Source organism: Vicugna pacos, chromosome 18 (genome assembly GCF_048564905.1).
Source record: "Vicugna pacos chromosome 18, VicPac4, whole genome shotgun sequence".
Taxonomy (NCBI): domain Eukaryota; kingdom Metazoa; phylum Chordata; class Mammalia; order Artiodactyla; family Camelidae; genus Vicugna; species Vicugna pacos.
In genome coordinates, this window is record NC_133004.1 from 13712240 (window position 1) to 13736104 (window position 23865).

General features: G+C 54.7%; 1 protein-coding gene across 1 annotated transcript in view; it reads left to right on the plus strand.

Annotated features, from left to right (window-relative positions):
* LOC102543375 (uncharacterized) overlaps positions 1 to 23865 on the plus strand; it is a 124567-nt gene that overhangs the window by 97707 nt on the left and 2995 nt on the right. The window contains 20 exon segments of the mRNA XM_072942128.1: positions 1005 to 1142; positions 2735 to 2897; positions 5012 to 5133; positions 5700 to 5840; positions 7413 to 7526; positions 7626 to 7754; positions 8374 to 8535; positions 9761 to 9925; positions 10413 to 10581; positions 10970 to 11154; positions 11386 to 11478; positions 11651 to 11852; positions 13141 to 13325; positions 13405 to 13502; positions 16300 to 16484; positions 18044 to 18249; positions 18377 to 18545; positions 19150 to 19259; positions 19531 to 19647; positions 19789 to 19930. Coding sequence (XP_072798229.1) covers positions 1005 to 1142; positions 2735 to 2897; positions 5012 to 5133; positions 5700 to 5840; positions 7413 to 7526; positions 7626 to 7754; positions 8374 to 8535; positions 9761 to 9925; positions 10413 to 10581; positions 10970 to 11154; positions 11386 to 11478; positions 11651 to 11852; positions 13141 to 13325; positions 13405 to 13502; positions 16300 to 16484; positions 18044 to 18249; positions 18377 to 18545; positions 19150 to 19259; positions 19531 to 19647; positions 19789 to 19930 — 2995 coding nt within the window.

Here is a 23865-nt window from a genome sequence, read left to right on the forward strand (position 1 = left end):
TATTCTAGAAATTCTCCTCCCACTGCCTACCTTCTTTTTTTTCCCTCTCCAACCTTGTATTAAACTTTTCAGGTGCTGCAAAATTAATTTTGTAGTGAACCCCCCCATACCCATCACCTAGATTTTCTCATTCGTATTTCCCTCTAGTTGCTTTCTCACCTCGCTCTCTATCCTTAATTTTTGATGCACTTCAGAGTAAGTCGCAGATACTGATATCCACCCCCCGCCGAACATTTCATTATCATTAATCACCTTCAGGAAGATTTCCTTCATTGACAGTTTTGCAGGATCCACGCAGCTGTTTTGTGAAAATCCTCCATTTAAATCTGTCAGATGGTTTGTGAAAGATGAGATTCGGGCTGAGCAGCTTTGACAGGGGGCTCCTTTGGAGAGTGATGCTTCTGGGGAGCTCTTAGTAATACTTGACCCTGTTCCCAGAGGTTCTGTTTTTCCAGGGCTTAGGGGGAGGCCCAGCATCTGTATTTTTAGCAAGTGTCCAGAGTGATGCTGCTCTTCAGCCAGCCTGGAAGTTAGCACATTATTTCATATGGTTTCATACCAACCTATTAATAAAGTAGGTATCATTATCCCAGTTTATGAGGCTAGAAAGTGGAGGCTCAGGTGGTTGAGGAACTAGCCAGGGTTCATTCAGCCCACACCCGGCGGAGCTGGAATTGGAGCCCTGTTCTGTTTGATGCAATGCCTTTGCATTGTCCCCTGTGCTAGGCTGCCCCCTGCTGTCTGTAGTGGTAATACAACTAGAATTCTTGCCTGCTGGCCCCAGACAGGTAGCTACGTTCAAGTCAGCATTAAGCATGAAGGGCAGGGGGAGATTTTTGTCATGGCCACACCTGGTGATCTGAACTGAGGTTCTGGACCCTCGTGTCATCAGAGTTCATCCTGCCCAGGGAGCTGTGGGCTTGGGCAGGCAGAGCCAGCATCCTCCTGAATGTCCCACCAGAGACCTGGATGAGGAGATCTGACTGGCTTTTCTTCTGACCCAGCTACGATACTCTGAGGGTGGAGCCGAGAGCACGTTTGTCTTGGTGGTGGAGAAGCGACACTTCCACGTCAGCACCAGGCTGGTGGCTGCTAAGAACCGTCTCGCCAACATCATCAAGCTGGAACAGACCTTCCCCCAGGTGCGTGGAGGAGGCCAGGGCGGGCTGGAGGGCTCCTGGGGTGGCCCTTTAAGGAGAGAGGAATTGTCCCGGTTCCTGGGAGGACCTAGTGCAGCACGGGCTGTGAAGTAGGCAAAATTTACTGGAATGGATTCTCAGCTGATTTCAATGTCCATCTGTCCTTCCTTCCTTTTGCTATTTGTTCAGGCCAGGCACTGTTCCAGAAGCTGGGAATGTTGCCTAGAACAGGATTGATGAGTCCTTTCTCTCATCAAGTGTACAGTCTTGGGAAGATTGGGGAAAAAGTCAAATAAAAAATATACCAGATGGCAAAACATACTATTTAAAAAAAAAAACAAAACAACCACAATGGAGTGATATGAGTGGGAATTACACGGAGTTATTTACATGTCCAGGGAAGGCCCCACTGAGGAGGTGACATTTGAGCTAGCCCCAGATCACAAGCAAGTATCAGCCATTTGAAAATCTGGTGAAAGGGCATTCCAGGCAGAGAGACCAAGATGTGCAAAGGGCCTGGGGCAGGGATGAATTTGGCCTGTTTGAGGAATGGCCACTGGGCTAGAGCAGAGTGGGTGGGGGGAAGCAGTAGGCCGTGGTGGGAGTCCAGTCATGCAGGGCGTGTCAGGCCACAGAGGCTAGTTTGGAGTTTATTCTCTCTGAAATTGGAGGCCTTTTGAGGACTTGAACCAAGAGATGCTTTCAGATTCCTCTGGCTGCTCTGTGGAGAGGGGCCTACAGAGGGCAGCAGAGACACCAGTGAGGAAGCCAGCAAGCAGGGCAAGAATGACGGTGTCTTGGACCAAGGTGGGGGCAGTAGCGATGGGTTTTTAGAAACTTTTAAGAGTGAACTCCTCTTCTCCTCCCCACAAGAATCCCCCTACAGTGCCCTTGAGCCACCCTCCACCTGTGGCACCCACCGGCAGGGAGAGTACCCTTTGCTGAGCCTTTGCACAGGCTGTTCCTTGTGCCTAGAATGCCCTTCCCTGCTTTGTCCACCGACTTCTTTCTCTGTGTTCTTTGGTCCCTTGACTATTCCTGTCATCTTGTCTCACCATTTCTGTCTGTGTGACTCTCCCCACCAGCTGGGGAAACCTTGAGGGACCAGAACCAGTCTTGGTTACCTTTCTACCCTGACGCCCAGCACTGGGGCAGGAATGTACTACCTGCTCACTTAAAGGTTTACGAACTCCTACTACCAATGGCAGTGGCGCCCACATGGCACCCTCCAGGGGTCTACCCCTCAGCTGAGCACACCACTCCCATTATCTCGCCATTGACACTGTTATTCTTACCCCATTTTATAGACAAGGAAACCGGGGCTCAGAGAGGTTAGGAAACTGGCCTAAGGCCACACAGCTCAGAAGTGGAGCCGAGAGGTAGCTGTCCTCTTTACAGGGGGCGTCAGTCTCCTGTTTGTCACACCCCTTCCACTCCCACACACTCCCCCATCACGTTATCTGCCCAGCCTCGCAAACCATTAAGCTCCATAGACGTCCCTTGTGTTTTCTCTCCTGAACGCGTCTCGCCTTTCTTACACTAAGCGGGGACGTGGCCTAGGCTCCCGGTAACCCAGCTCCATCTTCCTCTTCCAGCTCAGCACTCTCCCTGGGGAGCTGGTCCTGCAGACCTCATACGAGCGAGCCCGTGGCACCTGCGTCCTGTACCACGTGGTGCTGTGGGACAGCCAGGAGGTGGCCCTCAATGGGAGCCTCTCTGGGCCCTGCCTCAAGCCCACCAGGACTCTCGGCCTGCAGGGTGAGTGTCCCAGGGGTGCTAGCGGGGGTGGCCTGTTCACCTGCCCATCAGTACCATCACTGAGCATCTGCTTGTCCCAGGAGCTGTTCCAGACACTAAGAATCTATCAGGAATTAAGATGGTCCAGGTCACCACCCTCAGGGAGGCAGGCAGTGAGCAGAGACACGCACTGAGCAAGAATGTCAGGGTGTTTCCACAAACGAGAAGGGCTGTGAAAACAAATGGGGTCTGGTTTGGGGGCATGGGGCTCCCCCAGGTGGGGTGGTCTGGGAAGGCCTATCTCAGGAGGTGACATTCATGACAGGAAGGAGCTGGCTGTGGAAGGAATTAGCTTCATGGCTGGAGCAACAGCAGTGAGGCCAGTGGGGCTGGAGAGGACACAAGGGAAGAGAAGTGGGGAAACAAGCCAGGAGAGGTCGAGGGATCCAGGTCACACAGGTTCTCAGCCCCTGACGAGGTGTTTGGGTTTTACCTGAGTGTGATAAGACCGGAGGGCAGGGCTAGCGTGTGGAAGGGGTGGCAACCCCGAGCATCCTCAGTGGAATTTCGGAGCTGAGGCTGACGGACTAAAGGCTGGCAGTGGAGGTGAGTGCTGTCCCACGGGGCCTCCCACAGTGGCACCTGTGACCTTTGAGGTTCTCCAGGAAACAGCCTCCCAAGAAGGGGCCGTGCAGACGCTCAGACTGTCACTTTGTGTTGGAGGAGGCCCCTTACACAGAGCAAAGCCTGACCTGCTGGCCTGCCAAATGGGAGGCACAGAAAACGGCTTACTGGGTAGCCCAGTGGAATTCCCCAGGGTCACAATTGCCACCCATGTGCCCTACAAGGCAGAGGAAATGCGATGAGCCTTAGCTTGCCAAGGGTGTGTGTGTGTGTGTGTGCACACTGGGGGGGCCCAGGGGTGGGCTGAGCAGCTCGTGGACCCTGCCGTGTGGTTACAGAGTGAAGGAGGTGGCAGATCAGGAGGTGTGGGGGGGGGCACATAAACGTGGTCAGCGTTCCCTGGGCTGATGACAGGATGACACCTTGAAAACCAGTTAGTGCCACTGTCTCTGGGCACAGCTTCCCAGGGTCTGTACAGGGACTGGCAGCACCCCTTCTAGGGGGCTCAGAGGGCACCAGGGTATCTGCAATGGGGTCTTGAGTGGACTCTTACTCTGGGGTGGGGGTCTAGGAAGGTGGGACCAGTTGGTGGCTTCACAAAGTGGGGTGAAGTGGTACAGGAGGTCAGGGCAGCTGGACTCAGCCCTAGGGGATGAAGGAAGAAAATTTAGGGCAAGGAGACTATCTGCTGTGAGGTCTCAGCTACAGGGGTACCACCAGTGTCACACCCCAAGGTGGAATGAGAGCACAAGACAGCAAAGTGTGGCCAGGTGGGTGTGGGGCATCCCAAGGGGCCTGGGTAACTGTGTCAGGGACCTGAGAGTGGCATATGTAGGGGACTGTATCAGTCAGCTGTTGCTGTGTAACAAATGTCTCAAAACTCATCATTGCTCCTGAGCCTAGGGGTCAGCTGGGCAGCTTTTCTGGTCTTACTCAAGCATCAAGGTCAGCCCCAAGCTGGGTAGGTGGTGTGCTGGTCTTGGCTGGGCCTTCTAACTTGTTTGGGGGCTGGCAATCTGTCAGCTGGTCTAGGACAGCCTCGCCTGAAATGTCCAGGTGCTGTTCTGTGTGGCGTCACCATCTAGCAGGCCAGCCTGGGTTTGTTCTCGTGGTGGCTGGGCAGAGGTCCCTGAGAGCCAGTAGGGCTCTTAAGTCCTGGACTGGGGGTTGGCGGTGTCAACTTCACCCAATTCCAGAAGCAAATCACAAGGCCAGCCCAGGTTCAAGGGCCAGGGGAACAAATTCCACCTCCTGATGGAGGAAGTACGAAGCCTCGCAGGTGTGGAGATTTGGGGCTCTCACGGGGACATCGAGGGACAATGTTGAGTGGGACAGGGACAAAGTGAGGGTGGAGCTTCTGAATTTTGTGCAGGTTACCTCAGCATGCAGCCCCCAAATGGTCCCCTCCCTGAGTTGGTACCTGTGTCAGCTCAGAGTCACCTGCCCCCTCTCCATCTCAAGCTGATGTCCTCAGCTCATGTGCCTGCCCCTCCCTGTGTTCCCCCACCCAGCGGAGCTCACCCACGCGCTGCCACTCTCCCTGCCGCGGCGTTTCAGCCTCCGCCTGTCCTGCGAGCATTCTCGACGCGGCCACCAGGATGCGCTGGTCGTGGGCTGGGATGGCGAGGACCAGGTAGGCGCGCCGGGGCTGGAAGGAGACCCAGGACTCCCACTCTGCAGCCTGAGCTGGACAACTGCGTCAACCTGGCAGGGCTTGGTCCCCAGGGGACCACAAGAAGGTCCCTGGGTGGAGGGAGGGTCCTTGGGTCCCAAACCACCTGAGTAATAACAGGAAGACCCAAGGCTGACCTGTACCGAAGGCCTCTCATGTGCCAGGCACGTCATCCCCATTTCTAGAAGCTGAGAGGGAAGCTCAGAGAGGTACGGTGACTTGCCCAGAGTCACGCACCTCCTGGAAGGCAGGGCTGGGTTTTGAACCCATGAAATGCCTCCAGCGCCTCTTTCCTTAGCCACCACGTGTCCCCCCAGTCCCGTCTTTGTCACAGGCTTATCCCCTTTGGCTCCTCTGCAAGCCTCAAGTTACTCCTTTGCAAAATGATCTGAAGCCCTTGGAGGGGCTCCCACAGGGCTGGAGCCTTGTGCTCAGAGCCAGCGGCCCTCACACCCGAGGCCTTGATGGAGAACGTTGTCTGCCCTGGGTCAGGAAGGGGCCAGCCTCTCAGCCTGTCCCCTCCCCAGGTGGCGCTCTCCTCCTCTCTGCGGCTGCGGAGGGCCGCGCTGGCCGCCCGCCTGGCCGTGGCTCACCCCTTCAACCTCTCCTGGCGGCATGCTGAGGCCAGTGGCCTTGCTGAGAGCAGGGGCGGCAGGCAGAGCCGGCAGGTGAGCAGGGAGCATCCTGGCAGGCCTTGGTGTCGGAGTCTTGGGGGTCCGTGAGCTGCATGGCTGAGCCCTTGGGTGGGGCATCTGGGACCATGTGCAGGGGAAGAGGATACTGTGTGCTCATCAGCGACAAGGATGCCTCTGGAATCAGATTCCCGAAGCTTGGGACCCTCGGGGGTCCTTCCTTCCTTTCTTCACTGATCTCTTATTAAGCACCACCTGTGTGCCAGGCACTGCTGAAGCACAGACACAGTCCCTGCATGGAGGGAGCTGGCGTGGCAGTTGGGGGAACAGCTTACAAGCACGTCTAATTCACCATTTATGTACTTGTTTGTTTAGTCAGTAACTGCTGGGGTTGGAGCAAGGCGCTGGGCTCTGTGTCTAACTGGGAGGCTGTGGGCAGCTCACAGCACCTCTCTGAGCCTCAGTTTTTTTTCTTCTGTGAAATGGGAGAGAGCAGGCCAGTGTGTGCCAGGCAAAACAGGCAAAAAGACCAAAACTCAAGCAAATGAATGACTACAAAATTAATGTTGTGATAAGCACCATGAAGAAAGTAAGGAGGATGCTAAGAGAGAGAATAATTAGGGGTGGTGGTGGTGGCTGCTTTAGATGAGGCGGTCAGTGAGGGCTTCCTGGGGGAGGTGGCTGGTCAGCTGAGGACCTGTGGAAGAGGAGGAGCCGCCTACGGCAAGCTGGTGGAACAGCTGCAGTCCAGGCAAAGGCCCTGAGATGGGAGCAGGCTGGGCGCTTCAGGAAGAGCCAGAGGCGATTACGGCCAGAACAAAGTGACAGGGTGGGGCAGGTGACAAAGGAGATGAGATTGGGTGAGCGGGGCAGACCGGGTAGGGCCCTGTCTCAGCTCAGGCTGCCATGGCAAAATACTACAGGATGGGTTGTGTAAACCACAGACGTCTGTTTCTCACACTTCTAGAGGCTAGAGTCCAAGATCAAGGTACCAGCACAGTCAGGTTCTGGTGAGAAGCCTCTTCCTGGCTCGCCGCCCTCGCACTTTGTCCTCACATGCCAGGGAGAGAGCTTTCTGGGGTCCTTCTTATAAAGACACTAATCTTGTCCTGACCTCCCCCCACCCAAGCTGAACCTAACCAGCCCCTAACTGGCCCTACCTACGTCTTAATGCCATCACACTGGGGATTGGGGCTTCAACATAGGAATTTCTAGGGGGGAACACAAGTCAGTCCATAGCAACCCCATGGGCCCCAGTAAGGGGCTCAGATTTCATTCTGTCTTGGGAAGTGACAAGTCTGGATGTTGAGAATGAGGAGCTTTCCATCAAACACTTCTAGCCTCCCGGGCTGAGCGTGGTTCTGAGCTCTTGCAGACAAGAGCGGGAGGAGGAGGCGGTGTCTCTGCCCCCTCCACACGCCTCCAGTCCCCTGGAGGGGTGGGCAAGGGCACACTGGCTTCTCCACCCTCCCCACGCCCCCTCCCACCAGCCTTTCTATCCCCCCCACCCTCTTACCCATCTCCACCCCACACACACAGATGGGGGCATCAGCCTCTCCTCCGCCCTGCCTCTCCCCTCCCCCTGCTACCGGCCCCATTTCCACGCAGGCGCAGCTTGCCTGGAACGGAGGGCGGCCTGTGACTGTGCAGCTCACCTGGGCCGACAGGTCGTCGGCACACAGCACCATCTGGGATGCCTGCCTGGCCGCCTCCCCGGGGCAGGTAGGCACTGGCTGCGTGGCTGGCCAGGCACAGGGCTTTCCCTAACTCCGGGCCCTGTGCTGGCTCCCACGTCACATACTCCATCCTCTTCCCCGTCAGCTCCAGGAAACCTGGGGCCTGGGTGCCCTCAGGGCCTGTGGGGCCTTAACACAGTCCTCGACTGTGTTCAGTGAGTGGCTCGATCTGTCCTGGGACCGGCGCCGGATGCAGCAGAACCTGACATATGAGGTGAGGCCTGAGGAGCGGGGTGGCCCCACCCACTGCAGAAAGTGCTTGGCTCCGGGGCCAGATGGTCCTGGGGGTAAGTGCTAGCTGTGCTGGGGACCCTAGGCAACTCATTTCTCCACTGTGAGCCTTGGTTTCCTCATCTGTGAAATGGGTGCAATAATCCTTCCCTGACTGGAGCAAGGCACGCAGCACAAGACAGGCACTCAGAGAGCAGACAGGGAAGGAGCTGGTGATGCCAGTGGGCTTCTGGGGATGGATGGGGAGGGCTGGGAGCTCAGGTTCCCAGAGGTGTCAGGTCAATGTCTCCCCAGCATAACCGCCTGCCTGGGGCTCCTGATGGGGCCAGCTACTGCTCTGCAGACCCTGGGGCAGGGACGGGGCCATGGAGAGATGGGGACAGCTAGCCCTGAAAGTCCCTTGCCCCTTCTGAACCTCTTTAGGCCCAGTCCCTCAGGCTCCCTACTGGGAGCATAAATGTTGCAGTGAGGCTGCCCAGGGCTCTAATAGCGGGGTTTCTGGCACCTGCTCCCCTCTCATTGAGAGTCTCCCGAATGCAGCTGGCTGTGGGCATCCTCTCTTATGAGACGAGCCCCCATCCCATGGTGCTTTCTCATTTCAGAGGCACCAGCCGTACCGGCCAGACAAGATCCGCGCAGAGGCCAGGCTGGAGCACGTCCTCACGGCCTCCTGTGCCACGCAGAGCTTCCGGGGAGACATGGAGACTGACTACACTCGCTGGCTGCGCCATTCCCTGCAGCTGGGGCTCTGCCGCCTCCCCAGGGTGAGTCTGTCTGGGGGAAGGGTCCAAGGACCCTGGGGAGGGAGGAGAGAGAAGGGTGCCCACCCGGTCACAGCTCTGCCTGTGCTGCTGGGCGGTCACGGGCCGGGCTGTCTCCTCTCTGAACATCCGGTGTTTCGTCTGAGGGATGGAAGACACAGGAGGTTCCAGCAGAGAGTGAATGTGAGATTTAAGACGTGACACAGGGAGAGTGCTCAACTCGTAAATGAAAGCTGCTCTGGTCCTCATCATTGTCAGGGGGAGGTGTTGGGACCCCTTCCCCCAAAATTTCCCCTGGGGTTGTTAGCTGGTTGATTGGTCTTTCATTTCTTCCATCTTCGCATCCATCCATCTGCCCACCCTCTGATCCATCCATCCCCACATCCTCCCATCTCTCCCTCCACCCCAGGGGTTACAGACTTTTTCTGTAAAGGGACAGATAGTAAATATTTTAGGTCTTGCAGACCATATGGTCTCTGTTGCAACTACTCAACTCTGCCATTGTGTCATGAAAGCCACCATAGATGATATGTAAACAAATGGGTATGGCCATTCTCAATAAAAATATATTTATAAGAACAGGCAGGGAGCAATTTGGCCCATGAGGCATAGTTTGCCAATCCCCAATCTGTTCATCCGTTCCCTCAGAAAGCATCTGTGGGTCTTATGCCAGGCTCTCTTCTAGGTGCAGGGACAAGGATGGTGAAAGGGACAAACCAGGTGCCTGCCCTCCTGGAGCTCACAGTCCAGCGGGTAGAGGAAGATAAACAAGATGCATGATATGCGGGCAGGTGTGGTGAAGGCGGTAGAGGAATGAAGCAGGGAGAGTGGACAAAGGATTGCAGGGGGCCTTGCTGACAAATGCAAACTGCAGCAGGAGCAGCCAGTGCAAAGGCCCTGTGGCAGGAGCATGCTGATAGTGTTTGAGGAACACAGGGTGGCCCTTATAGAGAGAGCAAGGAAGTGAGTTTAGGAAGATAACAGAGATCCATAAGACCTGCCAAAGAGACTGGTTTCTCCTCTAAGTGCAGTGGGAAGGCAGAGGCTTTGAGCAGGGGGATAATGTCTGATTTGCTTTTTTTTTAAGGTCAGTCTGGCTGCCAAGTGGAGAAGCTGGAGCAGAAGTGGAGGCTATTATGAGTCTTAGCATGAGACCAGGGCATGTTGGGGAGAGGACGCTGTGTACCTGCACCTCTCTGACCACTGACACCTCACCCTCTCGTTCTAGGCCCTCTTGGTGTCTGGGGAGCACACCCTGGGCGGCAGTAGGCTCCTGCTACACTCCAAATGCCAGCTGGGCCTTGCCCCAGACCCAGACCACGGCCTGCACCTCAGCCTGATCCTCCGCAACCACAGCAGGCCCCGAATGCCTGACTTCTCTGGGGAGTTAGAGGTGGGTAGCTGGGTCGAGGCTGCCCACCCCAATGGCAAGATGCCCTGGTGTCCCTCTGTCCCTGTCTGGCCAGTGGGCCACCATTGCCTGGGCGGCCCTGCCATCTAGTGGCTACTCTTAGAACTGCAGGCAGACACCGGGTAGAGACCAGAGTTTAACTGTAGGTGGGACCCTCCCGGGCCAGGCCCCAGCCCTGAGACAGAGCACCCCTGCTGCCCCAGCATGAGCCCTTTCTGTAACGGAGAGGCACTGACTGGGCTGCTGGGGTTTGACAGCCTAACCTCTTCCTAGCTAGCAACTTGCATCCCTTCTGTGCCTCGGTTTCCTGTACCTATAAAGTGGGGTGTAGTCATTCCACCTACGCTACCCCCAGTGGGATTAATATTGCAGGGATTAAATATGTTAATATGTGGGCTTGGAGCCAGCAGGGGGCAGAGGCCAGGGGAAGGGGCCCGGCCCTACTCAGGCCTCTGCCCTCCCCCCCCAGCTCCGTGGCCCCAAGGCTCAGAGGCTTGGTCTGCTGGGCCGGGTGTCCACCTCGGCTTCCCGAAGTTTGATCCAGCTGGAGGGAAATGTGGACAATGGGGACGAGAAAGTGAGGCTGTCGGTGTCCCAGGCCCCGAACTGCCTCCAGGCCTCAGTGGCCCATGAGCAAGGTGAGTGGGGGGCCCAGCCAGGCCCAAGAGAGGACAGAGATTGGGGTGCTGAGAGCTTAGAAGACAAAGGAAACCCTGGGAGGACATCATGGCACCTGCAGCTTGGAGGCGATGCTGTTCCCTGTGGCCGCCTGCGTTGACTGTGATGCCAGGAGGGGGGACGAGGTCCAGATGTGTGGACAGAGGTGGGCAGAGGCTGGGGACAGGGAAGAAGCCATGCTTCAGGGGGTTGAGGAGGTTGATTTAGGCAGACCCTCAAATCTAGGGCCTTTGAGACTGCCTGAGGGCAGTGGGGAGCTACAGAAGGCTGTGGAGTGCAGGGGGAGCAGGCAGCTGGGAGGCAGATGGATGAGTCCTGGGTGCAGCAGCAGGTCCCGTCCTGGTCCAGGGAGCCAAGAGGAGAGCGTGGTGCTGCGGGCCTGTGCCCACCGGTGGACAGCTGAGGTAGAGGCCCTGCTCCAGGACAGTGGGCAGCCTGTCCAGCCCCTGGGACGCTTGACCCTGCAGGCTGCCAACCAGAGCCTCCGCTTGGCTGCACTCGGCTGCCAGGGGACCCTGCTGGGCCACATGGAGGTGAGAGGGCTGGAGGCTATTCCTACTGCCCCCCCAACCCCAACCCCTTCCCCCACCCCGCCTAGCAGAGGCTACAGCGCCAGGATGCCTGAGCCCTTTGGGCCCAGCAGTGCTGGGAAAACCAGAGGCAGACGTCCAGTGGTGTGGCAAACATCCTTGGGCCCTACTGCTGGCACCAAGTGTGTTCTGTCCTTCATTCCCATGAGCCCCAGCCCGTCCCTCTGTCTGCAGTCCCGGATTGCTGCTCTCGGGTCCCAGGTGCAAGCTCGGCTGGAGGAGAAGATCCGCGGCTTGGATGCCTACGTGAGAAGGTTCCAGCGCCTGGTGGGTGGCACTGGGCATCAGGGCACACTTGGAGAATGTGAGGGAGGACGGGGGGGAGCCTCTGTATGGGGTTACCCCTCTGGCCTGTCCTGGATGCCCCTCAGACACATGACGGTCTTTGGAGCTCTCTGTGCTCTAGACCCTCCCATTGACCCTCCATCTCCCTGCCCAGGTGCAGCCGACAGGCACCCTGGACAGTGCAGCAGGCCCCCCTCCATGGCTGACCCGGGAGGGCCTGGGGGCCGTGTGGGGGAGTGGCCGGGCGGTGGCCACACTGTGGGGCCAGAGCCAGGCCAGGCAGACGCTGATACGTGTGCTGCTCTACCTGGAGAGGCTGCAGGCGGGGCTGGAGCAGCTGCGGAATGAGCTGGAACGTGAGTGCACCCAAATCCATGCCCAACCCCAGGGCCCCCGCCCCCAGTCCCCTCACACTTGGCCGGGGGCACTAGTTCAGTCAGAAAGGCCACCTGATTTCTGGCAGGCCTGCAGCCCAACTTCATTTAGACCCTCTGCCTTATTTCTCATGGACCCTCTGCCGTATTTCTCTTTAAGTACAACGTGTTCATTCTTGCAGGTCTCCAAGCTCTTATCCCTCATGCCCGCTGCCTTATTTCTTTTGGGACTGCCACCCGAGTTTCTCCAGTCCCCACCTGATTTCTTCTGGGCATACAGCCTTATTTCTAGTAGGCTGGCCGCTGTAGCATTCCGGGGCTACTTCGGGCTCTGTGACGATGAGCGCCAGTGAGGCCGTGCAGGGGACTAGGGCTTCTGCCTGGGTACTGACTGGCTGCTGTCCTGAGCCCTCCTGGCGGTGCCAGAGCCTCTGGCCTCTGCCCTGTCCAGGAGCACCAGGGCTGACGGCTGGCCCAGCGTGGAGCCCCCAGGACCCTGCCTGGCACCAGGCGGGTGTCTGACTGACTGGTGCTCGGGCCGGATGGGCTGTTAAATGTCCTCTCAGCCCTGCTTGTGCCTCTGCCTCGGAGTCCCAGGGCCGCCCCAGCCTGGCGGATTCACTAGGACTCCCAGTTCTCAGCAAGGCTGCGATTTGTCACAGGGAAAGTACACAGGGCCAGGTTGGCAGAGGACCACGTGCAGGACAAAGGCCGAGAGAGCCCAAATACAAGCTTCCGGAGTCTTCTCTCCCAGGGGGCACACAGGACAGCTTCAACTCTCCAGTTTCGAATTGTGACAACACCTGTCCAATGTCCAGCAGGGGAGCTCGTTGGAGACCCCATGCCCAGGCTGTTCCCGGGGGGCGACTGGTCACACAGGAGCCTCTGCTGGGCACAGACTGACCTTCCAGACTCGCAGAAGGAAGGGGTGTTCAGCCTAAACCACACTGCCTGTGCCGTCCAGGCACAGCGAGGCCCCCTTATCCGTGCTGGGAAGGGTGGGGCCCCTCCTGAAATCCAGGCTCCCAAATGCCAGCCCAGGGCCGACCCTGTGAACAGGCCTTTGTGGCGGGAAGTCCCAGGCTCGCGGGGCTATTTTCCACCGTCTCTAGTGCCGCCACCTCATTCCAGGTCACAGGCTCTTTATTTCTTGGAATCCCTGGTTGTCTAGGGGCTAGTTTTCCTGTCTGGGCCTGGGATGCAGGCTATGGCATCTTCCCTGTCCCCAGACCCCGGGAGGCCTCACAGTGGGCTGTGGCTGCCTCTGCAGGGCCCCTGGCCACGCTGAAGGACGCTTACTTGGAGGTGACACTGCGGCCCTTGGACGAGGTGTGGCGGGAGTGGGCCGAGGAGGCCATGCGGTGGATGCAGGCCTGGGTGTCCCGGATGCCGGGGGCCTGGGCATCCAGGCCCATCGGGGCAGCATTAGAAGCCACGAGGGGCGCCCTGGAGCTGGTGAGGTGGGGCGAGGGGGCGGAAGGCAGCCCTGCAGGCAGGGATGGCGCTGCTGGCTCTCACACCCCGACCCCTCCAGGCCGCTGAGCAGATGCTGTCTTGGATGGAAGTCGTGATCTCACAGGCACTGAGGAGGCTCTGCAAACCCTTGCTGGACCTGTACCGCTTCTCGGCCAGGTGACTTGGATTTGTCCCTCCCTGAGGGGCTGCCCCACCCCAGGCACCTGCTGGATGCCTCCATCTCATTCGCTCCTCCCAACAGCCCTGCCACAGAGGCCTTCCCAGTACCCATTTTACAGATGAGGAGACTGAGACTGAAGACTTCATTCCACAGGTTATCTTAAGAGTATGCCCTCTAAGCAGGCGTTGTTTTAGGTGCTGCAGATGCAGTGGTGAACAGGACAGATCTGGCCATCATGGAGTCCACGGGTGACTGGGGAGATGGTCACTGAAAACAGGGACCAGGTTATTGACCCCAGGGGCCAGCACACCTTTCCTATAATAGACCTGAGAGTGAAGTGTTCCAGCTTTGTAGCCAGATGGTATCTCACATAGCCTTTATTTATTTGGCTTTGTCTTTTAAAGAATCCTTTAAACATGTAAAAGATATTCTTAGCTGGCAGGCTGTCCAAAAATGGGACACAGGCTGGATTTGGCCATGGGCTGTAGGCTACCAGCCTCTCAGCTAGTATGTTAGGTGCCAAATGCTACAGAAAAAAAAAAAAAAAGGACAAGTGGGTTGAGGGGGGAGCACTGTAAGGAATGTGGCTGTGGTCGACTTCAAGGAGAAAATAGCATTTGCACCAGGGCTTGAAGGGTGAGGGAGCGAGCCGTGTGTTCTTCACGGGATGAGAGTTCCAGGAGGAGGGCACAGCTGGTGCAAAGGCCCAGGGGTGGGGATGCACCTTCTGCTTGATGAGTATGAAGGAAACCAGGAGGGCTGAAGTGCAGGGTGGAGGATTCAGAGTTAACGGGGTTCCAGGCAGCCCGAGACCTTTGTCTGTTACTCTGAAGTGGGAACTCACAGGAGGTTTTGAGCCGAGGAAGGACATGATCTACCTTTCACTTAAAAAGATCCCTCTGGCCCTCCGTGTTGAGAATGAAGACTGGGACAGGAACAGGGAGCATAGAGGTAGGGAGCCCAATTTAGAATGGTCCTGGTGGTGGTTGTCCAGGCGAGACAGGAGAGTGGCTCTGTGAGCAATGGCAGCCGTGGAGGGAGTATGAGGTGGTCAGATTCTGGATGTTTTCAGGATAAGCCTCTAGGATTTGCTTACAGACTGAATGTAGCTGATGGAAGAGAGGAGCCAGGGATGACTCCAAGGGTTTTGGCTTTGACAGCTGTTAGGATGGAGGATCTGTTTATGCAGCAATGGGGATGATGAGGGTGGGGGGGTGCAGATTGGAGCTTTGCTAGTTTTCTATTGCTGCTCTAGCAAATTACTGCAAATGCAGTGGCTTAAAGCAACACAAATTTATTCTTGTGTCGCTCTGGAGATCAGAAATTTGAAATGAATTTCAGGTTCCTCCCGGAGGCTCAGGGGAGGATCATTCCTTTACCTTTTCCAGCTGCCTGCCTTCCTTGGCTCATGGCCCCACTTCCATCTTCAAAGCCTAGAGTGCAGCGCCTTCTCGCCTTTAACTGTTGTCCTTATATCTCCTCTCTGACCCCCCTGCCTCTCTTATAAGGTCTATTGTGACTCCATTGGCCCACCTGGATAATCCTTCTCAAAATCCCTAACATAGTCACACCTGCAAAGTCCCTTTGGCCATCTAAGAACATAGTTGTCAGTCACAGGGGCTTGCGTGTCTTTGGGACCGTTGTTCAGCCTACCGTGGTGGGAGCGGGTGAGCTTTTTTCTGGACCTGTTGAGTGTGAGAAGCCCTCAAGACCTTCCTAGGCAGCTGACTTGGAAGCCTGGGCCGTAAGCAGTTTGGAAGTTGTCAGAGAAGTTACTAGCCAGCCTCAGTGACAGGTCATGGGGAGGCCCTGCCAGGAACGGGGGCCTAGAACCGTGACAGGTCCCTCCTCCACGGCTGGCAGCCTCACAGCGGGCAGCTTGAGCTTGAATCCAGCTCTAACTGGGGCAACCCTGGATTGGCTCTTGTGTCTGAGTTTCCCCTCCTGATAGGAAAGGTGGGGTGTGTAAAGTTCCTGCCCTGGAGCTGGTGCCCAGTCTGCTGTCAGAACGTAGGCTACTGGTGAGGAGCTGCAGGCAAGGCAGTGTTTTAGTTCAGATGCAGAATGATGGACCAGACAAGGCTGCCTGAAAAGGGAAGGGGCTGCTGGGGACACAGTGGGGTCCTGTCCCTGGGGGTGTTCCAGCACAGGGTCACCACTGGATGCTGGTGCCATAAGAGGAATTCAGGCCACCTTCTGGCCCAAACTGCAGGTTCCCTGGGCTGCTCAGGGGGAAGGTAAATGTCTCCTGCCCCCTCCATCGGCCCACCTACAGGAGAGTGTGACGCATCCCTTGTCCCCTGGGAACCCCAAGGTGGCCTGGGGCCTCCCTGCACCTTCAGATCCCCGGGGTCGACAGGACCAGTCTTCTACGTCCCTACAAAGTGCCAGTGTCCTCCCTCAGTGTGGAACCTCTGGCCCAGGTTCCCTTTGGCTCTGACCTCCTGCTTCTGCTGATACCCTTGCTGCCCTCATCAGTCCCTCGGGATCCACACACAAGGCTGTCCCTGTGCTGATCCGAGGCTCTTGGGGACAGCACATACATTCGGGCCCCAGCACGAGATCAGACACCTGCATCCTTAAAATAGAATGGCCACTAAAATAGGATGGCCAACCTCCACCCCATTATACCCCCGCCCAAAACAAAGCCCGTTTCCTCCCTAAGAGGCTGATGGTCTGCAGAGGTCATGCTTATGCCAGACCTCCACGTGGCTGTTCTGCAGCTGCAGAAAGTAAGGCTCTGACAGGCTCAGCTTGGGCTGGGGTCTCCCAGCTCCTCCGTGCTCCCTCCAGGGACCGCTCGGTGGTGGTGACGCTGCCGCTGCTGCCTGTGGGAGACGAGCCCCTGGATGTGGCCCGCGTGACCAGCCACCTGGTGGAGGAGAAGCTGCTGCGGCCGCTCCGAGAGCTGTACAGAACCAGCATGCTGACTGGGTACCACCGGCTCAGACGCCACCTGCAGGGGAGCCCCTCTGGATGTGCGTCCTGCGCTGCCCTCCTCCCTGGGAGCCCCTGCGGGATGTGGGAGGAGGACCTGGCAGGGCAGATGGACAGTGGGATTGTTCCTTGGTCACCCAGGGAAGCCTTAGCATTGTTGTGCTGGGCCCATCTGGTCCCCGGCTGAGCCCAGAGGGTACTGGGCTTCCCAAGGTCAAACAGGACTAGGGTGGGGCTGCAGATTCAGGCTTTTATCCAGAACATAAGAGCCTGGAGCATGCAGGGAGGTGTGTGAGTGGCTGAGGGCTCCAGGCCAGCTTCCTCCCGGCGGACCCTGCAGGAGAAGCAAAAGGCAACCCTCCAGTTGTAGCCAGAAGCCACTAATTGAGTCCAGACTGTCGTCAGGCAAGGCCTGGAGCTGCAGGCAATGCCGGGACCAGCTCAGGGGGCTTGGAGGCCCTAGGAGTTTGCCTCGGTCCTCCCCTGAGTGTGCTCTGGTGAGCCTTCGCACCTCTCTCGGACTGGAGCAGGCAGCGTGGCTCACTCGTGTGGTACCAAGCATGTACCCTGGGTGCCGGAGAGGGTCTCAAGTCTGTGGGCCGTCGTGGCTCCCAGGCCTTGGCAAGGGCTGGTGTGTAGTGTGGGGTCTTGTGATCGCCCAGGTGTGAACGCGGCGGCTCGGGTGGGTGGGTGGGTGCCCTCCTAGAGTCAGGGTACTTATCCACTATGCAAAGCGTTGACTGGAAACAGCCTGGCCTTTCGGTTCCATATGTGTGACCTGGGGCTGGCCTGTGACCTTCGGCTCTGACACCCTGTAAAGCCATCACGGCCAGTAAGTGGCAGGGACCTGGTCCTGGCGTGTGTTCAACAGGTGGTGATTCTCTTATCCACTCCCCACCCCCGACCTAAGCAGTGGTGATGGCTCAGAACCAGCCTTCTCTGGTGAAGAGGGCAGGGCCCAGCCAACATGGCACCTCCTCCTGTGGGATGGAGCCTTTTGCCCCATGTATGTGTGTATATATATAATTTTTAACAGTGGATATGTCTGTCTCCTGCAGTTGCTTCATTGAGATCTAATTCACGTACCACCCAAGTTGCCCATTTAAAGTCACCGATTCAGTGGCTTCTGTCTCTTCACAGAGGCGTCTGTCCATCATCACAGTCAGCTGCAGAACGTCGTCATTACCCCGCATCCCTTAGCTCTCGGTGCCCCCATCCCTCGGCTTTCTGTCTCTGCGTCTGATAGCGTTTGCCTATTCTGGACACTGGGTGGGGGCGGAAACGTCCTCGTCTCTGATGGGCTTTTCGCTCAGTGCAGAGTTTCCGAGGCTTACCGTGCTGGAGGGTGTACCACTCCTTGGTCCCTTTTTATTGCCAGCTTGGCTGTAGACTGTTCATCTTGGGGCTCCTCTAGACCTCAAGTCATCTTGAAGCCCAGGGTTCCTGGGAACAGACACCCCCCGTCCCCACACTGGACTGCCCCTGAGGACACGGGCCAAGGAACAGGACCTGGACACCCTGGGGTGCCCCGGGGGCTCAGGGCCCCCATGCAGTGGGCACAGTGGGCCCTTCTCACCTGCCTCTGGCCTCTTTCCCCCAGACCATGCTGTGGTGGCTGGGGCCAGGCACGTGGTGACCTTTGACGGCCGGGTGTGGGGTCTCAGCACCCACTGTGGCAGCCTGCTGCTGGCCAGGGACTTCGCTCACGGCACGTTCTCACTGACGCTGAGCCGGGCAGGCTCAGGGCTCACGTCCCTGACTATAGAGCTGAACCACAACACCCTTGTCTTCTACCCCAGCCTGAAGGTGAGTGTGCGAGAGTGGGAGGGGCCGGCCACCAAGGACACGGGCCGCCCCGCAGGCTGTCATGCCCGCATGCCTGTGCCCCGTGGAGCACGTCGCCTGTCCTGCTCAGCCCCTGTCTGGCCCACAGACCTACAGGCTGTACAACAACTCCCTGCCTGGGGAGAGCTGTCTGGACCTGGTTTTGCCTCCGCCTCCTGCCAAGACCAGGATCGAGCTGACCAGTGAGGACGGCGTCTCCATTACCTGTGACGTCCAAGCCGGCCTCTGCAGCCTGACTCTGGGCGTCTGGCAGCACGGTGGGTTTGGGCCCCTGCTGGCAACTTTAAGCCAGGGCGGGGTCAGCTTCCAGGGCAGGACAGCACCTTGTGTCCTTGGGAGGCTGGGGGCTCGCAACCAGAAGAGTCAAAGGCTGTCTCTCCCACCTTTGAGCTCCTGCACTGGGACAGTCCTTACTCTAGGGGCAGCGCAGCTCTTGATGCAGCCCTGCTGGGTGACTGCGGCCCTGTTTCAGGCGCTATAATACACACAGTCCTGTCCTCTTCACGTGAGCCTCCCACTGTCGTCCCCTGGGACAGATGACCTGACTGAGGTTAATTTACCGGCCCCTACTCCCACGGCCACGAGCCCCAGAGCCGGGCTTTGAGCCCAGGGCGGTGGTCCCGCGTTTCTCCCCCTTCTCTGGGAGCACCTCCCGGCCAGTCAGGATGGGGATGCTGGACAGGGGAGGCCTGGGGCGGAGCACAAATCTTTCCTCAGTCCCTTTTCTCCTCTCCCTCTGGTGAAGGTTCAGAGGGCTGGTGTTGCAGGGGTCAGGCGTGGAGGGTGTAGGGCTTAGCCAGACCCACCACTGACCCTGTCCAGCAGGCTCTCATGGCCTGCCCTCCCTTCCCTGCCCCACAGGCCTGTCCGCCGGCTTCCTGGGCACCAATGACAATGAGGCAGACAATGAGCTGATGCTGCCGGATGGCTCGGTGGCCAGCAGCCTGGAGGAGTTCACGCTCGCCTGGCAGGTGAGCCGATTGGCAGCCCTTCCCCCTCGGGCTTGGGCGTCATCACTAGGGCACGCCACTGGGGGTGGAGATTGGAAACAGGTGTGATCAGGTGTGCCCTGGAGCAGGAAGGGTCTGTGTGGATTTGCCATGGACCAGAACAAGGTGCAGGTGTGGCCCCCATCTGAGCCGAGGGATGGTTGTCCCCTCTCAAGGCTGCTGCACCTGGTGGAGCTGCCCAAGAGGAAAGAGGTCCAGGCAAGAGGCCTGAGTCTTGGGTTCATCCTGCCAGGTGGGTAGTGACTGCAGGGTCGTGGAGAAGACTCAGCTGGCATGCCTAGGACAGAGCCCCACCTGCCAGGCTTTCTTCCAGGACCCCTACTCCAGCCTGGGGAACTGCTTCGGGGTGGTGAGTGTGAGGCTGTGGTGGCCATTCAGCAGGTGGACCACAGGACAAAGAAGGCCCTTGCCCCGGTATAGCCTACACCCCTCCTCTGTGCTACTCCCAAGAGTGTGGTGGGCAAGGACACTGACTGCAGCTCGATTTCAGGTGGACCCCACACCCTTCCTCAACCTGTGCCTCCAGGACACCTGTGGCACCCAAGAGCTCCAAACTGCCTGCCCCCTGGCGGCCACCTACATTCACCTGTGTGCCCGGGGATTCGTGCCCATGGACCCTCCTCCACAGTGTGGTAAGCTGCATGGCCAGCAAGCACTAGGACCCCTGCCTTCCAGCCCAGAGGGAAAACCAGGTCCTTTCTCTTAGCTCCTGCCAAGGGGATAGGCACTCAGTTGTCATACAGTGAGCTAATAAGAGTCAAAACAAAGCTATGTGCAAAGGAGTACTTACTAAGAAAAAGAGGTCCAGCCACGTCTAGCAAGCCCTGTGACCTCTGGCACAGGAGACAATAGCTCTGGGAGGTCAGGCAGCTATAAGAGATAGTCACCTCCTGAAAACTTACAACCACAGACCTGCCATTAGGAGGTTTGAATGTACACTCTACAATGGGTACATGTGTGCCCAGGGGTCCCCAATGTCATGCATGATTCCTGTGGCTAAAGCCCCACTACACAGACACGGAAGTCAGCAACTGCACCAGACCACAGCAGTGTACCCTGTTAAAAGTACCCATAACACTCATAAAAGAACAGTAAGGCAGGCTTTATTCGGGGATCTGTGGTGATAGGTATAGGGGTCCACTGCAGTAGAGGGAGAAAGACTGGGCTCAGCTCTTAGTCCAACAGGGAAAAGGGGGAATTTATAGTCCAGGAGCAGGGTGGGGATCAGGGGGTGGAAAATTACTAAGAAGAAACATCAGGGGTGAGGGAGATTCTGGCTAACCTGGCCTAACAGGATTCTTGCTGAAGGCAGGCCACGGTGATGAGACATCACCAGGTGAGGACTCCTATCAGATGTCGAGGTGATCAGCTGTGGAGGGTGGGAATTCTGCTAAGTCAGTTTAAACTGACTTAGCAGAATTCCTGCCAAAATTGGACAATGCAGAGATGACAACGGAAGCCTAAAAATCAGGGCCTAGTTGAGAGGAGTTCTAAGAAGCCTGAGTAGAGTTTGGTCAAGGAGAAAATCTTTCTCCAAAATTTTTGGATGCTAGAATTAGAGATTATCAAAGATAACTTCTAGAAATGAAAATATTCACTGAGATTTAAACTTAACTAATGTTCTCTTCTGCTGTTGATTCTGTTAACTGGAAAACCCGATTAAGTGAGAAACAGGGAGACAGGGCCCAGATAGAGTAAATCTCTGGAAACTGACTCAAAAAATAGAGGCCTTGAGACTCAACAGAGACTTTAAAATAACCATCTTAAATATGTTCAGTCAGCAGGAGAAGAAGGATGGGTGGGCGACTAAGTGAAACCAGGAAAACAGTATCTGAGCAAATTGAGAGTATCAGCAAAGACGTTACAAAGAACCCAAAACATTCTGGAGCGAAAAAATACAATAATTTGTGCTGCCTCCAAGAGATGCAGTTTAGATCTAAGGACACACATAGGTTGAGAGTGAAAGGAAAAGATACTCCATAGAAACAGTAACAGTAAAAGCACAGTCCAAGAATGAATAGAGAGGTGAGCAATAAAGGACTAGAGAACTTGAACAACATGACAGATCGAGTGGACCTAACAGAAATGTACACAGTACTCCACCCAACAACAGCAGGGTATCTGTTTTTCTCAAGTGCGCACTGAACACTCTTCAGGATAGACCACATGTTAGGTCACAGAACAAATCTAAATAACTTTTAAAAAATTGAAATTATACAAACTATTTTCCAGTCACAGTGGAAACTAAAAATGGCAGAACTGGAAAAAAAATCACAAATTGTACAAAATTAAACGAACAGCATACTCTGAAACACCCTATGAGTCAAAGAAATCACAAGGTTAATTAGAAAATATCTTGAGACAAATGAAAATGAAAACACAACATACCAGAAGTATGGGCTTTAGAGAAAGCAGTGCTAAGAAGGAAATGTATCGTTGTAGATCCCTCCACTAAAGAAGAGGAGCTCAAATCAACACCGTAACTTTACTCCTCAAGGATCCAGGAAAAGAACAAACCAAACCTAAAGCTAGCAAAAGGAAGGAAATCATAAAGATTAGTGCAGAGATAAATGTAGAGAATAGAAAAACAAGAAAGAAAATAATGATCCCAAAAGTTGTTTGTTTTTTTTTTTAAAAGATCAACTGAACTGACAAATCTTTAGCTAGATAGACTAATATAAAAAAAGACGACTCGTCAGTAAAATCAGAAATGAAATTGGGGCCATTACGACTGATTTTTACAGAACCAAAAAGGATTAGGAAAAAGTACTATGAACGCTTGTATGACAGCAAATTGGACAACCTAGACGAAATGGACAAATTCCTAGAGATGAGATATATAACATGCCAAAGCTGAATCATGAAGAAACAGAAATCTGAACAGACTTGTAACTCACAAGAAAATTGACTCAGTAATCAAAAACTTCCCAACAAAGAAAAGCTCTGGGCCAGATAGTCTCACTAGTGACTTCTACCAAGCATTTAAAGACTTAAAACCAAGCCTCCTCAAACTCGTACCAAAAAATTGAAGAGGGAACATCTCCAAATCCATTTTATGAGGCCAGAATTATCTTGATACCAAAGCTACAGACACTTCAAGAAAACTACAGAATAATACCCCTGATGAACACAGATGCAAAAAGCCTCAAAAAAAAAAAATACAGCTGGCCCTCCATATCTATGGGTTCTACATCCACAGATTCAACCAACTACAGGTTGGAAATATTAAAAAAAAAATCCATACTGGCAAAATTTACATAGCATTTACATTATATTAGGTATTATAAGTAATCTATAGATCATTTAAACTATACAGGAGGATATATATAGGTTATATGCAAACACTATGTCATTTTGTATACGGGACTTAAGCATCTCCAGATTTGGTATCTCGGGGGGGGGGGTTCCTGGATCCAATCCCCATGGATACTGAGGGATGACTATATTGGCAAACAGAATTCAAGAGCACAGGAAAAGGATTCTACACCACAACCAAGTGGGGTTGTTCCTGAAATGCAAAGATGGTTCAACATAGGAAAATCAATGTAGTATATACCACATTAGCAGAATAAAAGGGAATAAAAAACACACGATCTTCTGAAATTGATGTAGAGAAAACATTTGACAAAATTCAGCACCCTTTCATGATAAAAATACTCAACAGTCTAAGAATAAAAGGAAACTACCTTAACATAATAAAGGCCACATGTGACAAGCCTGCAGATAACGCCATATTCAGTGGTAAAAGACTGAAAGCTTTTCCTCTAAGATCAGGAATAAGACAAGGATGCCTACTTTTGCCACTTTTGTTTAATACAGCATTGGAAGTCCTAGTCAGAACAATTAGGCAAGAAAAAGAAACAGAAAGCATCCACATTGTAAAGGAAGAAGTTATCTCTGTTTTCAAATGACAGGATCTTATACATATGTAGAAAACCGTAAAGATTCAAAAATCTTAAAAACTCGTTAGAATTGGTAAACAAATTTGGCAACGTTACAGAATATAAAATCAACACGCAAAAATCAATCGTTTGTATACACTAACAATGAGCAATCCAAAAAGGAAATTAAGAAAATAATTCTATTTATAATAGTATCAAAAAGAATAAAATCCTTAGTAATAAACTTAACTGAAGAGGTGAAAAACTCTTACATTGAAAACTACAAAGCATTACTGAAAGAAATTCAAGCAGATACAAATAAATGGGAAGATAGCCCATGTTCATGAATTGGAAGACTTAATATCACTTAATATCATTAAAGTATGAATACTACTCAGTGATCTAGAGATTTAATGCAATTTCTGACAAAAATCCCATGGCTCTTTTTTTTTTTTTTCCCAGAAATAAAAAAAACCTACCTGAAAATTCATACGAAATCGCAGAGGCACCCCAAATAGCCAAAGCAATCTTGAAAAAGAACAAAGTTAGAGGACTCACACTTCCTGGTTTCAAAACTTGTAACATATGCTACAGTAATCAAAACGGTGTGGCACTGGCGTAAAGAGACATACAGACCAAAGGCATAGCATAGCCCAGAAGTAGACCCGTGCACATATGGTCAAACG